General features: G+C 40.3%; 1 protein-coding gene across 2 annotated transcripts in view; it reads right to left on the reverse strand.

Moving 5' to 3' along the window:
- The window catches only part of Acf (ATP-dependent chromatin assembly factor large subunit), a 711,969-nt gene that overhangs the window by 387,451 nt on the left and 308,606 nt on the right, over window positions 1–15,912 (reverse strand). For both annotated transcript variants that reach the window (XR_011017808.1, XM_068226116.1), the window contains exon 11: window positions 5,575–5,687. Coding sequence is in view for 1 of the 2 variants with exons in the window: in XM_068226116.1 (XP_068082217.1) it covers window positions 5,575–5,687 (113 nt within the window). In the remaining variant the exon portion in view is untranslated. The remainder of the gene's footprint in view (window positions 1–5,574; window positions 5,688–15,912) is intronic.

Below are 15,912 nucleotides of genomic sequence, written 5' to 3' on the forward strand. Positions count from 1 at the left end.
AGCACCGACACAGATAGGTCTTATAGCAACGACGGGATAGGAAAGGGCTAGGAGTGGGAAGGAACCGGCTGAGGCCTTAATTAAGGTACAGCCCCAGCATTTGCCTGGTGTGAAAATGGAAAACCACAGAACACACATAATTGAACACAAACAATTCCTACCAGTTATGAATGGCCACACACTAATTGCCAGACTATTTACAGATCTCTCTTCTGTACACACACCCAGGAGCCCCGCCGGCTGCTACATGGGATCGTCTACAATCCTTACTTTCACTTTCCCCCAAGTCCTGTAACTTCATACAGCCACTGTGTGTAGACAGCTGGATTTGAACAGAGTGCCACCTGGCTATACAACACACGACAAATGTCCGGCGGTTTGATTCCAATGATAGTCCAGTAATTCACACAATCACATGAAGTGAACAACAATCAGTAACTGGTCAACTGTATCCAACAGCAGAACGATACAACAGCGAGTATTAACATAGGTCCAATTATCCTCACAGTTGCGATAACTGCTTCAATCGCTGATTCACGGCAGTCTTCAATCCACAGAAGTACACACATACACAGCACTCCGAAGGCAGTACAGTGTCCTTCGTTCTATCGCTTCCAGTTACACACTCGCTGGTCTCTCCAACACTACAACAACAATTTGCTCGCTGGGGCCTTGTATTTATACTGTCGTATCTTACAGAATGTGTGTGTAATAGACAAGAAAAATGTTCCACCGATCAATACATTTAATGTTCCACCGATCAATACATTTATTGTGAATGAATTATTGCACTAGTACCGGTTTCGACCTATCTTGGCCATCGTCAGCCAGCACACAAATTTACAGTCATAGGACAAAATTACAAAGATGTTACGTAAGAGCATCCGGATGTCTGATAAAAAATGGAAGTAAAATATATTGCAGTATGTTGCGTTAAAATATCTCTGATTAAAAGTGGTGATGGTTAGAATAAACTAAAACCTATTGATTGAGCATGGACACGAGTACATAAACACATTAAAATATATATGCCACATCATAAGACACTAAAAAATATAGCACATTAAACACATTAAAACATGGTATATTTTTAGGGTTCTTACAGAATCTTATCTTACAGAATCAGTATCTTACAGAAAGCGCATGGAAAAAACTAGATAAAAGGAACAATAGAGGAAGGGCCATGGCATGTCCACAGGCGGGCTGGGAAGTTCCCCGAGCTGGCTTTGTCCTCCCCTTTCAGGTAATAGCTAAAGGACTGCAACAAGGTTGACGGTCGCTTGAGAACGTAACAGTATGTTTCATGGTACATAACCTCTGATTGTGATTCCCTCCTAAAATTCGAGATTGAACAGTGTTCTCAGCAGTATTTAACCCTTTCAGACCGTGTACGCACAATTGTGCAGGTTCGTATTTTATTTATCCCTGACCGTATTTGACGTTTTCTCGGCGCTAGACCGGACTGTAGTGATTGCGCGGGACACGTGGCGCGTATTTCAATTGATTTTAGTTAGCGTTTGACCGCCAGGGCGAAGGATGAAGAGTTTAAAAAGCACAGTTGATCGGCGAGATGGCGGGAAGCAGTAGTGCCAAAAGTAAGTATTTATTTATTGCGTTTATATTAATCTAGAAGCTTTACTGAATAGCGGAATATATACAGTGAAGTGTGTACATTGGTTAGTGAACGTAAATTTTGAAAATACATATTCGTATGTGATACCACGAGGTTTTGAATTTTGATACGCACAATTGTGCAGGCTAGGTCTTCTTACAGAAGATGCATAATGGAGTGCTGTGTTGTCATACTTGAGTTCTTGTGATATTGCTTTAGTATAATGTAATTTTTCATAATAAATCCTGTATGTCGTGATATTGCTTACAAGAGCAAACAGAACTAGGTAGTAGTAAGGCCGAAAGTACTCATTTACATGCCTCATTTATTTTATATTTCAGAGTTCGAATCACTGGAAAATGATGAAGAAAAATTTTTGGAATTGCTAGAAGGAAGTGACTCTGAAATTGAAGGTCTTTCAGATGATGATGATTATGATGAGGATGATGATGATGATGATGATAATTCTGCTGGTCTTCTTGAAAGACCAGAAGTTTTGTGCTATTCTAAAAGTGACAGTGAAGGAGATGAACCTGATGCAGCACCATCGCCAAAATTACCAGCACCCACTCCAAATTCTAGACCTTTACTCTGGAGACGGAAGCCTTTTTTTATCGAAACCTACACCGTCACCCTTTAATTACGTGGAAACAGTGGTAAGCACTAATTTTATTTTTAATTGTATTTTGTAGATTAACAGAAAGTATTCAATGGCCTCAGACAGTTTTTTCATTCTTTCAGGACCACACAGTCAAGAGGCCATTGGAATATTTCTCAGAATACTTCCTAGATGACTTTTTTGAAACTACTGCCTACTACACCAACAATTACTCATTGTCTAAGAATGGAAAAGAATTGAAAACTAGTGCATCTGAAATTAAAAAATGCTTTGGAGTAAACATAGTTATGGGGAATATTCCGTATCCACGAATGAGAATGTATTGGCGTGATGATGCACGATTGGACATTGTGGAATCTGCAATAGCTAGGGACAGGTTTTTCGATCTTAGGCAGTGTTTACATTTTGTGGAGACTGTTGCAGTGAATTCTGAAGAAGTTTCAACTAACAGACTGCCTGTAGGGGTGAAGTACAGTGGGGACTTCGAGGGCCCTGGGACCGCTACGGTAGCTGTGAAGGCCCTTCAGGAACTCTGAAAAGTGGTGGCATAAGGGGCTCTGGTTAAGACGCAGCAGGTCGTTATGCTACTTAGGATCTAGAACGGATAACAAAAAAAAAAAAAAGTAAATAAATAAATGCAATGTAAATATTAATCTTATACCAGTTGTATAGTATCATTTGAAGTAATTCCACATACTGTATATCAGTTGACTATATTTGTAAGTAGTATAGGAGATATTATAAGTAGAATTTTGTAAACAATATAAATTTATTAAGGATGAGCTGTGTGTTTAATAGAAAACATTGTTAGCGTAAATTGTATAATATTGTATTATAGGAAAATTTTCTTCTCTTGTTAATTTAATATTTAGTGCTTGACAATAATGTATTTTAGTGTACCATTTGCCACCGAGGTAGACACCTCATTTGCAAATAAAGATATTTGATTTGATTGATTGACTGTAGAAGGTGCAACCAATTATTGACACTGTTCATAAGAAATGTCTTGCCATCCCACGTGAATCGAATTCCTACTCGGTCGATGAACAAATGATCCCATTTACTGGGCGGTGTAAGCTCAGACAGTATGTGAAGAATAAACCAAGGCCAGTAGGACTAAAGAATTTCGTTATTACTACCTCTTTGGGATTAGTAGTAGACTTCGAAATTTACCAGGGCACAACCACACCATTACCAGAGAGACAATTGGGACTAGGGCCTTCAGTAGTTCTGCGATCTCGTCGCCACAAGACCTATCTGTGTGGTGCGACGTAAAGCAACTAGCAAAAAAAAGTTCTGCGATTAGTACAGACTCTCCCACCTGGTACTTATGTATATTTTGATCGCTTCTTCACAACCATGGGACTGATGGATAAGTTGATAGAACTTAATCTGGAGGGTACAGGCACCACCATGCTTAATAGGTTAAAAGGAGTACATTTCAGTCATGATTCAAAGCTTAGACAGGGTGACTATGAAGAATTTTGTAGAAGCAATGAGAAGTTCGTAGCAGTGAAATGGCGAGATAGCAAGTGTGTTACACTTTTGTCAACATGTAGTGGAGCAGAATCGGGGCAAATGTGAAAAGATGGTCTAAGAGGGAAAATATAATGAGGTACCATGTTCCTTTGTTGTACGCTGTTACAATCCATGTATGGGTGGTGTTGATATTTGTAACCAGCAAATGGAGTGCTACCGTACATGGATAAAAACCAAGAAATGGACCCTCAAGGTATCCCTGGATTTCCTGGACCTCACCTTGGTAAATGCATGGATGGAATACCGGGAGGATTGCAGAAAGGCTCATATTCCTGCCAAGGATAATTTGGACTTGCTTGGATTTCAAACAGCTGTCTCAGAAGCCCTAATTGCTGCACCAACCAAAAAACGTAGACATTCAACAGAAGATGACTGCTCCAGCACTAACGCATTGAGAACTAGAGTCGCGAAAATCCTTGCTCTGGACAAGAGACTCGATGGCTATGACCACTGGCCTGTAGTTGATGAATTAAAATCGGCAAGGTGCTGCCGCCAAAAGGACTGCAAGAGTCGATCTCGTACACGATGTACGAAGTGTAATGTGTACTTGTGTTTGAACAAGGATTTTAACTGCTTTAAGTTGTTTCATACTATGAATTAGAACATTTGAAAATGTACTGAGCTGAATTTTTCTGTGTGTGTAATGTGTGAAGTAAGTCCTGACACGCACAATTGTGTGGGGTCTTTTTTTTTTTTTTTTTTTTTTTTTTTCGGATGTTAGTTTTATTTTGTAAAATAAACTATCAATATGTGTATTGAGGAGCATTTTAGTCAGCTTTTTACATACAAACAAAAATTCACACCCCCAGTTTTCTTTCAGGTCTGAAAGGGTTAAATATGGCTAGTTGAACATTCTTTAGACACTGTCTAAGTGATAAATAACGTCTTCGCAATGCAGCAGCCTTGCTTAGACATTGTTTAATAGTAAACATTAACGTATCCACAAAGACACACACGAGATGCTGTCCGTTGGTACAATTATTTTATTTACATTTATCTACAAATTAACACACACACATAACCGTAATCACAGTATCACAACAAAACACTTCACTTCAAGAATATCAACAAAGCCGCCATTATCAAAAACAACTACCAGACGCTGCACATGGAGATTGAAACACAGTTGAAAACAGATGACTACCGACTGCCTACCTCAGCATGTCAGCTAACACGGGGTCACAAGTATATTCTTGCTACACCATAACTTGTCAACTTTTACCGTCAAGATCATCCCGTTATATATGTGTGCCTGGCCAGGCTTCCAGAAAGTTACATTACAAAATATATCTTCGTGAAAATTCTGGAGTCTAATATATAGGTTATAATGTATAGAATATTCTCAATCATTCTCGTGCCTATTACCATTGTGGAAGTTACAGTGCGTTTCACAATTATGGATTACAATTTATATATGCCAGTAAGAATAAATTATAACAATTTACATGTATTTATATTAACTGAACTGGTATAAATGTTTATATACAGTGCACGTTTCATGATATAACCTCAAAAACAACGCGATCATATCGTATGTACACATGATGTAATAATAATACTACTACTACCACTAAATGGATGTAGCACTTCACAGCTATACATACAATAACAAAAATTTTTATTATTCAAGCTCGATATCTGCATTACTTACCCATGGGGGAGAGAATATTGTTTTCAAGTTATACCTATTATCGCACTTGTGTCACATCGTCTAAATACAGTTTCTGCAATCAGCCCATTAATTCTATATCCAATCATGTGCATGCTTGCTTCTACATCTATAAATATGCAAATGAGTTATTACCTAATGCTAGCTCCTGAATGCTTCTGTAAGCCATATCATTCAGAAGCTCAGGCTCTGCAATGCAAAATGCCAATCCTGGGTCGTCTCGCTCGGAGTATCCCCCACGCATATACCTTCAAGAAATGAAAAACATTTTTCAAAAGAATCTGAACAATGTGTGTCAATAAAACACAAGGTAATTCACAGATCATGAGAAGAAAAACTATCTGAATCGTTTCCTTAAGAGGCACTAAATTAGGTATTACTACATTTCATCATACATGTTTATCATTGTGTTATCAATATGATGATATATACCCTGGGGTGCCAAGTAGTTTATTTGCAAACAACTACTGAGGAAAAACAAAGCCATATGAATAAATTAGCAGTGTATTTTGCATTAACAACTTTATTAGAGTGTCTGGAAAGTTTATGAGCAATTCCATAGATAGAAATAAATAAAATTGCATCTACAGTTCTATTAAAACAACATGCATGTTCTGACAGCCATCAGCCTGGTAGTTCCAGATGGCAATTATTATGGCTACCAGTAGATGCCTCCCGCTTAAGCCAATCCCAGCTAGATGTGCGCTCTGCCTTGTCCTACCCACTCTGTCTTAAAGCTCCCCGAGGCCACTGGTCCAAGTTCCATTGAATTTAAATATACTTTGGATGAGGTAATTGTCCCAAACGATGGCAAGATGGCAAGTGCAAATACTGAGGTGTGAGATTTGAAAGTAATTTGCACTGGAAGGGTCATGTTAATGACATTGTTGGGAAAGCGCACAGATCGTTATGTCATAATGAGGCTACTTAAGGATGCAACAAAGAATTAAAAGAGAAAAGTTACTTAAATATGGTTCGTCCACTATTGGAATATGCAAACTGTGTGGGATCCTCACCAGGAATACCGCATAAAATAAACAGATGGCATGCAGCTGAAAGCAGCTAACTTTAAGTAAGAGAAGGGAGAAAACTTTTTTTTTTGCTTAATGTCGCACCGACACAGATAGGTCTTGTGGCGACGAAGGGACAGGAAAGGCGTAGGAGTTGGAAGGAAGCGGCCGTGGCCTTACTTCAGGTACAGCCCAAGCATTTGCCTGGTAAGAAAATGGGAAATCACGGAAAATCATCTTCAGGGCTGCCGACAGTGGGATTTGAACCCACTACCTCCCGGATGCAAGCTCAAAGCCGTGTGCCCCTAAGCGCATGGCCAACTCGCCCGGTATGTATATATATATATATAATATATATACACTGACTGACAGAGCAAATGAAACACCAAGAAGGAGTGGTCAGAACTTTATGCCAATTGCAGGGTAGACCGACGTCACTGAGGTATGCTCATGATGTGAAATGCGCCGCTGTGCTGCGCACGTAGCGAACGATAAATGGGACACGGCGTTGGCGAATGGCCCACTTCGTACCGTGATTTCTCAGCCGACAGTCATTGTAGAATGTGTTGTCGTGTGCCACAGGACACGTGTATAGCTAAGAATGCCAGGCCGCCGTCAACGGAGGCATTTCCAGCAGACAGACGACTTTACGAGGGGTATGGTGATCGGGCTGAGAAGGGCAGGTTGGTCGCTTCGTCAAATCGCAGCCGATACCCATAGGGATGTGTCCACGGTGCAGCGCCTGTGGCGAAGATGGTTGGCGCAGGGACATGTGGCACGTGCGAGGGGTCCAGGCGCAGCCCGAGTGACGTCAGCACGCGAGAATCGGCGCATCCGCCGCCAAGCTGTGGCAGCCCCGCACGCCACGTCAACCGCCATTCTTCAGCATGTGCAAGACACCCTGGCTGTTCCAATATCGACCAGAACAATTTCCCGTCGATTGGTTGAAGGAGGCCTGCACTCCCGGCGTCCGCTCAGAAGACTACCATTGACTCCACAGCATAGACGTGCACGCCTGGCATGGTGCCGGGCTAGAGCGACTTGGATGAGGGAATGGCGGAACGTCGTGTTCTCCGATGAGTCACGCTTCTGTTCTGTCAGTGATAGTCACCGCAGACGAGTGTGGCTTCGGCGTGGAGAAAGGTCAAATCCGGCAGTAACTGTGGAGCGCCCTACCGCTAGACAACGCGGCATCATGGTTTGGGGCGCTATTGCGTATGATTCCATGTCACCTCTAGTGCGTATTCAAGGCACGTTAAATGCCCACCGCTACGTGCAGCATGTGCTGCGGCCGGTGGCACTCCCGTACCTTCAGGGGCTGCCCAATGCTCTGTTTCAGCAGGATAATGCCCGCCCACACACTGCTCGCATCTCCCAACAGGCTCTACGAGGTGTACAGATGCTTCCGTGGCCAGCGTACTCTCCGGATCTCTCACCAATCGAACACGTGTGGGATCTCATTTGACGCCGTTTGCAAACTCTGCCCCAGCCTCGTACGGACGACCAACTGTGGCAAATGGTTGACAGAGAATGGAGAACCATCCCTCAGGACACCATCCGCACTCTTATTGACTCTGTACCTCGACGTGTTTCTGCGTGCATCGCCGCTCGCGGTGGTCCTACATCCTACTGAGTCGATGCCGTGCGCATTGTGTAACCTGCATATCGGTTTGAAATAAACATCAATTATTCGTCCGTGCCGTCTCTGTTTTTTCCCCCAACTTTCATCCCTTTCGAACCACTCCTTCTTGGTGTTGCATTTGCTCTGTCAGTCAGTGTATATACACAGGAAAGGAAGCATGGGGAGAAATCCATGAGAGACTTTAGTTGGAAAATAATTACACTGGCAGGGCTGACCACAAATATAAAATTAGGAGGGATTTTAGCAGAAGCAATTGAGTTAAATCTTCATTCATTGGGAAGGTGCGAAGGAGTGGAACAGTTTGCCATGGGTAGTGTTTGATCCTTTTCCAAAATCTGTACAGATTGTTCAAGAAAAGAATAAAGAGCAACAGAGAAAGGAAATGAATTGTTAGAGGGCATTTGACCTGTGCAGGTTATGGTACAGAGATTGGAGAGCTGAAGTAGGGGACTGCCTGTAAGGGCGAATTATAGTGGGGACTTCAAGGGCCCTGGGACCGCTGCGGTAGCTGCGAAGGCCCTTCAGGAACTCTGAATTGCAGTGGCAAAAGGGAATCTGGTTAAGACGCAGCAGGTAGTTATGCTTGTTAGGTTCTGAAATGGGTTTAAAATGAAATAAATAAATAAATGCAATATCAATTTTAATCTTATAGCAGTTGTATAGTATTATTTGAAGTGATTCCACATACTGTTTATGAGCTGCTTATATTTGTAAGTACAGGATATATTACAAGTAAAATTTTGTAAATAATATAAATTTATTAAGGATGAGCTGTATGATTAATACAAAAATTGCCAGTGCAAATTGTATAATACTGTATTTTAGGAAATGTCATCTTCTCTTATTAATTTAAAATTTAGGGCTTCATAATAATGTTTTTTTGTGTACCATTTGCCACCGAGGTAGACACCTCATTTACAAATAAGGCGATTTAGATTTTATTTGATGTTGCCAATTTTTATGCCATACACACATGCCTTGGTTATATAATAGTGTCTGCTTTAAGTGATAGCATCATTCTCTGGATAGAGTGCTTTTGTAATCACATAAATATTTACAGTGCTATTGTGTTCATGTTAATAAGTGTATTGTTATTATGACTGGCACTTTAATGTAAAGTCTAGTAATATGTAATATTTTAAACAACTTTTTATTTACGAAACTACAATAAGTCACAAATAGTTCAAAGCACCGCTAAACGATGAGGGCGAACCAAGAATTCATTCACCCCCTCAAAAAAAGGACAAGCATAAAAGGAAGGCATAGCTTAGTTATTTGTGGTCTAGTTGCGATATGGTGTGCGCCTTACTGGAATATTTGCGGCTGAAAGGGGAAGTGGGGCCGCTCTCATAGATATTAAGCTTGTATAAGGAACAGCAGCAGCTTTAAAAATATCTCAAGGCACGGCAATTAGAACAGGGAAAGAAAAAGAAAGGAAAGCAGCCTTGTGAAGAAGTCCAGCCCCGCGGTGTAGGGGGCAACGCATCCGCCTGTCACCCAGCGGACCCGGGTTTGATTCCCGGCCAGGTCAGGGATTTTTAATTGTAATTGATTAATATCCCTGGCCTGGGGACTGGATGTTTGTGTCGTCCTTAACGTTCCTTGCCTCACAATCAACAATCTACACTTCCGCAATTCCACTTACATGCAGGTTCCTCTCAAATGGTGAAAGTAGTGGCAAAAGATTTCATAGGTCGATGCCGCGAACAGATATTTTTTAAAATAAAAAATGTTAAAAAAGCCCTGTGAAGAAGGGGAAAGACGGGGAGAGAATGTATCTGGACCATCACATGACAGGTTATCAATGGAAAACTCTGACCTATGCCAAACGAGTGACCTATATTGATTGTTTCCAGCAAGGAACAATTCAAAGGCATGCCTATAAATATCATGAGAGAAAGGAACACCCAACACTACGAAAACTACAAAACAGTCTTAGAAAAGATAATTTGTTTAATGGTAGTGAATCATTCCTTCGGACCTCCTTTCACGAGTTAGGATTTCAGTTTTTAAAATGCACAAGTTCCAAACTGTGTTGATAGAGAGACATGATATCGTGGCTTGCCAGTGCCACTACTTGAGTGCTCTTAGAGATGCCGATTAAAAAAGCAGTGTGTGGCTAAATGAAACATTTCTAAACACTGGCCACATTTACCAGGGGGTGGTCAGACAGAAGTGGAGGCAGTGGTAGTGGTAATTTTTGGTTTAAGAGGAAGTATAACTATGTTGTCATCCTCCTGGTCAGACAAAACTCCATATGGTATAGTGAAAGCCCTGTCAGGAAATGGAGGTAGGGTCATTGTCCTAGATACTGGCTCTGCCCATGCCTTCGTTCATAATTGTTTCCTCAAGTTTCAGTCACAAAAAACAGGGGAGTACCGAGAGGAAATGAACGTTGCTTTCTTTGCGGCACGGTTTGAAAATTCTCACCTTTAGGAACATTCACCTTGTATCCACCATTATTATGGATAATTTTCCATTCCATTCTGTAATAGCAAACAGGGCCCCGACAATGCCGACAAGAGAAGATAGCATGCTGGCTTGGGTAGAAGGAAATGCCTTGGCTCAAAACAGACCTTACCATTGAACCTCCATGAGAGTGGGTCCACTGACACCATGAAGGCAAATAATTTTTTACTGTGATGCACTTTTCAATAGTTCATTTTACAGCTGAGCAACCAGCATGCGAGTTTGCATTCTGATAATTAATATAATATTAATAAAATGTGAATTAAGATATTTCTCAAAAAATGGTGATGGCAGTGGTGGTTCAATTTCTTCCTCTTGTTGTTTCTGTTGTTCTTGTTAAAATGTTCACTGGCATTTTGGAACATATGATGCAATCACTGGTTGAAAGTTAGTTGAATCAAAACAAGTTTGGTTTCAGACCACAGAGGGTCTGCTAGGATCAGATTTTCAGCATGTGCCAGGTACATGAAAAATGCTACGAGAAGAACAGACAGTTATGTTTACATTTCATAGATCTAGAGAAGGCTAATGACAATTTAATGAGGGAAAAAATGTTCACCATACTGGGGACTATAGGATTAAGGGCAGATTATTAAAATCAATCAAAGGCATTTATACTAACAATTGGGCTGTAGTGAGAACTGATGGTAGAATGAGTTCTTACAGGGGTTAGACAAAGCTGTAATCTCTCCCCTTCATTGTTCAAAGTTTACATGGATCATCTACAGAAACATGTAAGGTGTGTAATGTTATGGACTTGCCATCTATCTGCCAACCACCATAATACATCACTGAATCATGCACGAACATGAACTGCATTCATCACCGGCAGCATCTGAAATGAACACCCGACTCCATATGTCAACTTTTGGCTGACAACACCTGCCACATTCTCTCCATAGCCTCGAGTGTTCTCGGATGTTTTATTGGTTCACAGGAAGTTTGTTTTCACCCCCACCGTCTCTCTCTTTCTCTCACCAAGCATGCCTATATAAACTGGCCTATTCCAACTATTAATCGATACATGCTTCAACTGCTTCAGAGAGATAAGCAGTAACATGGTGTAATTTCTCCATCACAAATTCTGGACTTCGCTACACCAGCATGAGGACTGTACCTTCAACCATGAGGAATGTTGTTTAAAAACACTGAATTCTTGATAATTCACTTCTCTACAAAATGTGTGTGGTGATAAGAACCCATTTACCTAGTCGATATAAGTGCTGATGGACTTTCACCTCATTATTTTACCTCCGGAGACTTGAACCTGGTGTATCTATAAGATGTTAATATACTTCATGTGGTAATTTTTTTTCATGAATACGTAAGAAAAGTATTGAACTTTCAAGGAATTAAGAGTGGCTTGAAATAGAACACTTTACAATCCAGTGAAAGAAACTAATTCTGTTTCAGTCATATTTTGTGGAGCTGGGCTTTGTATTCTACCAAATAATATTGTTGTATTTCACTTATACTTACTATGAAGATTTGTGTCAATGGTTAAGGTTCTCCTTTAATGCTTTATTTGGACCTTGAATCATAATTTTGTGTATAATGTCAGTGCATTTTATCTTGGGAAAATATTTCTTGAATTTTATTTCTAATGGTTGGGAAATTTGTCATCGATTTACAGGATATGGAATATATTTGACAGCTTTTTGCTCATATTTAAATTTATTACTAGTCTTAAAATGTGACGCTCTCCAGGAAACCATATCAAAAGTTGCATGACAAAAATTTTTCGCCACGAAGAAAAAACGCAGCAAAGGCAAGAAATTGATTTTTACATTAGAGCGCCATCTGTTAGCCTGATCCTTAAAAGTGCGTGGTGAAAGGAGTGAGAATGACATCACCATACATTAAAGTCTTCAAAATAACCATGGAAACAGGCAGTGCAGTCTAACAAAACAATACCTTAAGTGGCAATGGGAATTTAACATTGGCGGCTTAAGGTATGGTTTCTTAAATGAAGTTCCTGCATTGTCTTCTTGGACCAAAATATGAAATAACCAGCTTGTGCATCAAGATAATGTCTGGTTACAATTATAGATATTAACTGAACTTCATATTTTATAACCAGAAAGTTTAACTGAAGTGGTCATAGTCCTGCGATTTGTTTTTTCGTGCTGACAAGTGCATCACACAAAATAAAAGTAACATTATAATGTGGAGAGTTATGTCAGGTTTACATGAAGAAATAACGATGTATTTTCTGCCAGTGGGTCATACAAAATTTCTTGTGTAACTGGACCAAGTGACACGTACTTCTGACAGGTACTGTCTCAGTCACACAGTTGAAATGTAGGGCAACTTGTTGGCTGAACGTTCGGCAGCGAGGCGTTTGGTTCAGAGGGTCCCAGGCTCAACTCCTGTCTGGGTCGGGGATTTTAATTGTGTCTGATTAATTCTCTTGGCATGGCAACTGGGTGTCTGTGTTTATCCCAACACTTTCCTCTTCATATTCAGACAACGAACTACAGAAACACGCAATAGTGATTACATCCCTCCATACAGGATTGGCATCAGGAAGGGCATCCCAGCGTAAAATAGGACCAGATCAACAAGTGTGACACAGTTCACACCCGTGATCCCACAGGTGTGGGACAAGTAGTAGAAGTAGAAGAAGAAGAACAAGACTGTGTCAATACTGAACAAAGCTGTCATCATCTGAAAAGAAATTGGTGAGCTGTTAGTAAATATGTACGACTGGCAACATAGTTGGAAAAAAGTTCCTCAGATCACTTCCTTCAGTCATTTTACAGTGAAAAGAAAATATATGTGGAGTCATTACAAATCAATGAAAATTGGATGGACCCACTGCAACTGTGAAGATTTGTGAGGCAGATTATCTTCCTCATAACCTACCTAAGAAGTAGGAAGTACAAGGCATGACTACAGAAAGGACTAAATATCTGTTGGACAACATTTGAGAGTACTACACAGCAGAAACAAGGTATCTATTGTGCCCACAGCCACGCGACATTAAGGCCGCTGTACCTCGAGTACGGCATATAATGAGAACCCTTGTCTGTCCCTTCGAATTTCCTATATTTAACTATGCATTATACTTCGGTTACAGCGAGAGCCTTATCACTGACGCATCCGTTATTTCGAGCGATTAAGCATGCGCAATATTTTCTATTACCAACATTTATGTACCCAGCGATTGTAATACATGCAATCGATGATCTCCGGTATCAATTCCTCGCTATGTCCACTAGTGAGCTCTCTCGTAGACATTCGAAGGGGATGTCAGAGTCGATAAGTAAAGCCTGTCAACTGCTGCTCTGTAAAAGAAAATTCAGAATGAAAGATAACACATTTTCGTAATAAATGTGTAAATCGCTACTTTCCTACTGATGTTTTTGTAATGACCTATGTTGCCTTCAGCTAGGAAAACCACAAAGTCAGTCTTTCTGAGAATACCGTAGCGAAGCACGGGTACATCGGCTAGTTCTGTTATAAAATCAAAGATAACTAAGCTAAATAACGGACTTGGAGAACATATAATGAAGAAAGCAAGCTCAACAAATAAATTAAAATAAAAAGAAATCCAGAACATAAAAGTAAAAAAGGAAAGTAACATAAAAGCTTTTCAGTTTGTCGAACATACAGTGTGTATTTTTATACCTTAATAATGTGATATGGTATGTTATAGGGTAATATTGATATTTAACTACGTTTACGGTTTTCAGAAACGCTGAGGTGCCGAAATTTAGTCCCGCAGGAGTTCCTTTGCATGCCAGTAAATCTACTGACAGAGGCTGACATGTTTCGGTCTGAGCAAGAATTAAACTTGCCAAGTTAGGGTCAGAAAGTTGGCCAGTGCCTCAACCGTCTAAGCCACTCAGCCCGATGAGAAAAAATCTCTTCTGTGTCATCAGCTCATAGAAAATAAGCGTAGTGTACAATTTCTTGCGAGAAATATAGTGTCCTAATTTCGGTTTCTTTACAATCCCCTGCGGCAACAGTATGGCCATAAGAAGTTTTGTTTCGTCCTTATTTTTTCGGACCTGGTCTTGATCTAGACTCCTTCATTTCATCTTACTAAACTGGGTTTTATGTGCAATTTCCTGCTGGGCATCTTTTGTCTGTTCAACTATGTTCTGGCATATCTCGTCATAAAAAATAATTAAAATATTTTGCTCGGTTTTGTTTTCCCTAAAAACTCTCCCTTTACATCATGATGAAATTTTGGATCAATGCGGGACATTCCTTGTCCGTATTAAGTCTAAGTTGATGAAGAACAAGCACTGAATTGTAATCCGTGCATGTAATAGAACTTGAATAATAACAAAAGGCAAAAGTACCACAGATTCATTGTACTAAAAGTACCACAGATTCATTGTACTTTTGACTACATGTGAGTATGAAGTAGTAAGTTCTCAAATCTTGACAATGTTCACAAAATGAGCACACCCTAATTGATATCTCATGTTAGCTGTGGTAGAAACAGGCATAAAACAAATAGCATCACATTAATAGGCAGGTGTAGAAAAGAGTCAAGGTAGTGTTGGAGAGATGGCAAACAGCATTAGAATCTAATGGACTAAGAACTAGTCGAAACGAGATACAATGCTTGTGGTGTAATTACAGTGGATCCCGGAAAATAAGTTTTCCCGGAATATGCGTTCAAATTACATGGTCCCGCGAGAATTGTAACTAAATCATGTTGTAAAAGTCCCGTATTATCTGTTCCTCGAGGAAACGATTTCCCGGATCAACCGTCCAGAAATTCCAGTCCCATCAACACTAAATCCTCGATCAATCGTTTTTTAATAACCTGTCTCTCTCGAAAGGACGACTATGGCATATTTATGGATCTTGGCGTTAACGCCCCATGTTTGCGATAAATAAAGCAAGTACTGTACCGGTATTGGAAAAGCGATCGGCGGTGAACTTGCATAAGGAACCATCTTAGCATCGCATTCGGGTGGTATTGTTTAGAGAATGTCGGAAAATCATAAAGCAGAGAGTGGCCACAACAATTGCAAGGACATACGGCGCATTTCGACAGCTCTGTTTGAAGACTGAACGAGTTTCGTCAAATGTTCGCACTTATAAAACGTCCATATTATGCCCAGGGTTAGATGTTTACATGTTTACATTTTTTCAATCGTACTGCCGAACAGGTTTTCGGCACTTAGCTCAGGGCACTGTAGAGTAACTGGGCTTTCAGGCAGGAATCAAAACTGCTCGTTCTTAACACAAATTCAGTATTTTTGATATTATCGTACATGATTATGTTAGCGAGACCAGAACAGATGTTGCACCTTACATTTAAAAAAAAACAGAAAGCCGTGGGAGGTCTTGGGATTGCCTATTACTGTTTAGGTCCTAATGTAAGACTGG

The sequence above is a fragment of the Anabrus simplex genome, chromosome 2 (assembly GCF_040414725.1).
Source record: "Anabrus simplex isolate iqAnaSimp1 chromosome 2, ASM4041472v1, whole genome shotgun sequence".
NCBI classification, from domain to species: Eukaryota; Metazoa; Arthropoda; class Insecta; order Orthoptera; family Tettigoniidae; genus Anabrus; species Anabrus simplex.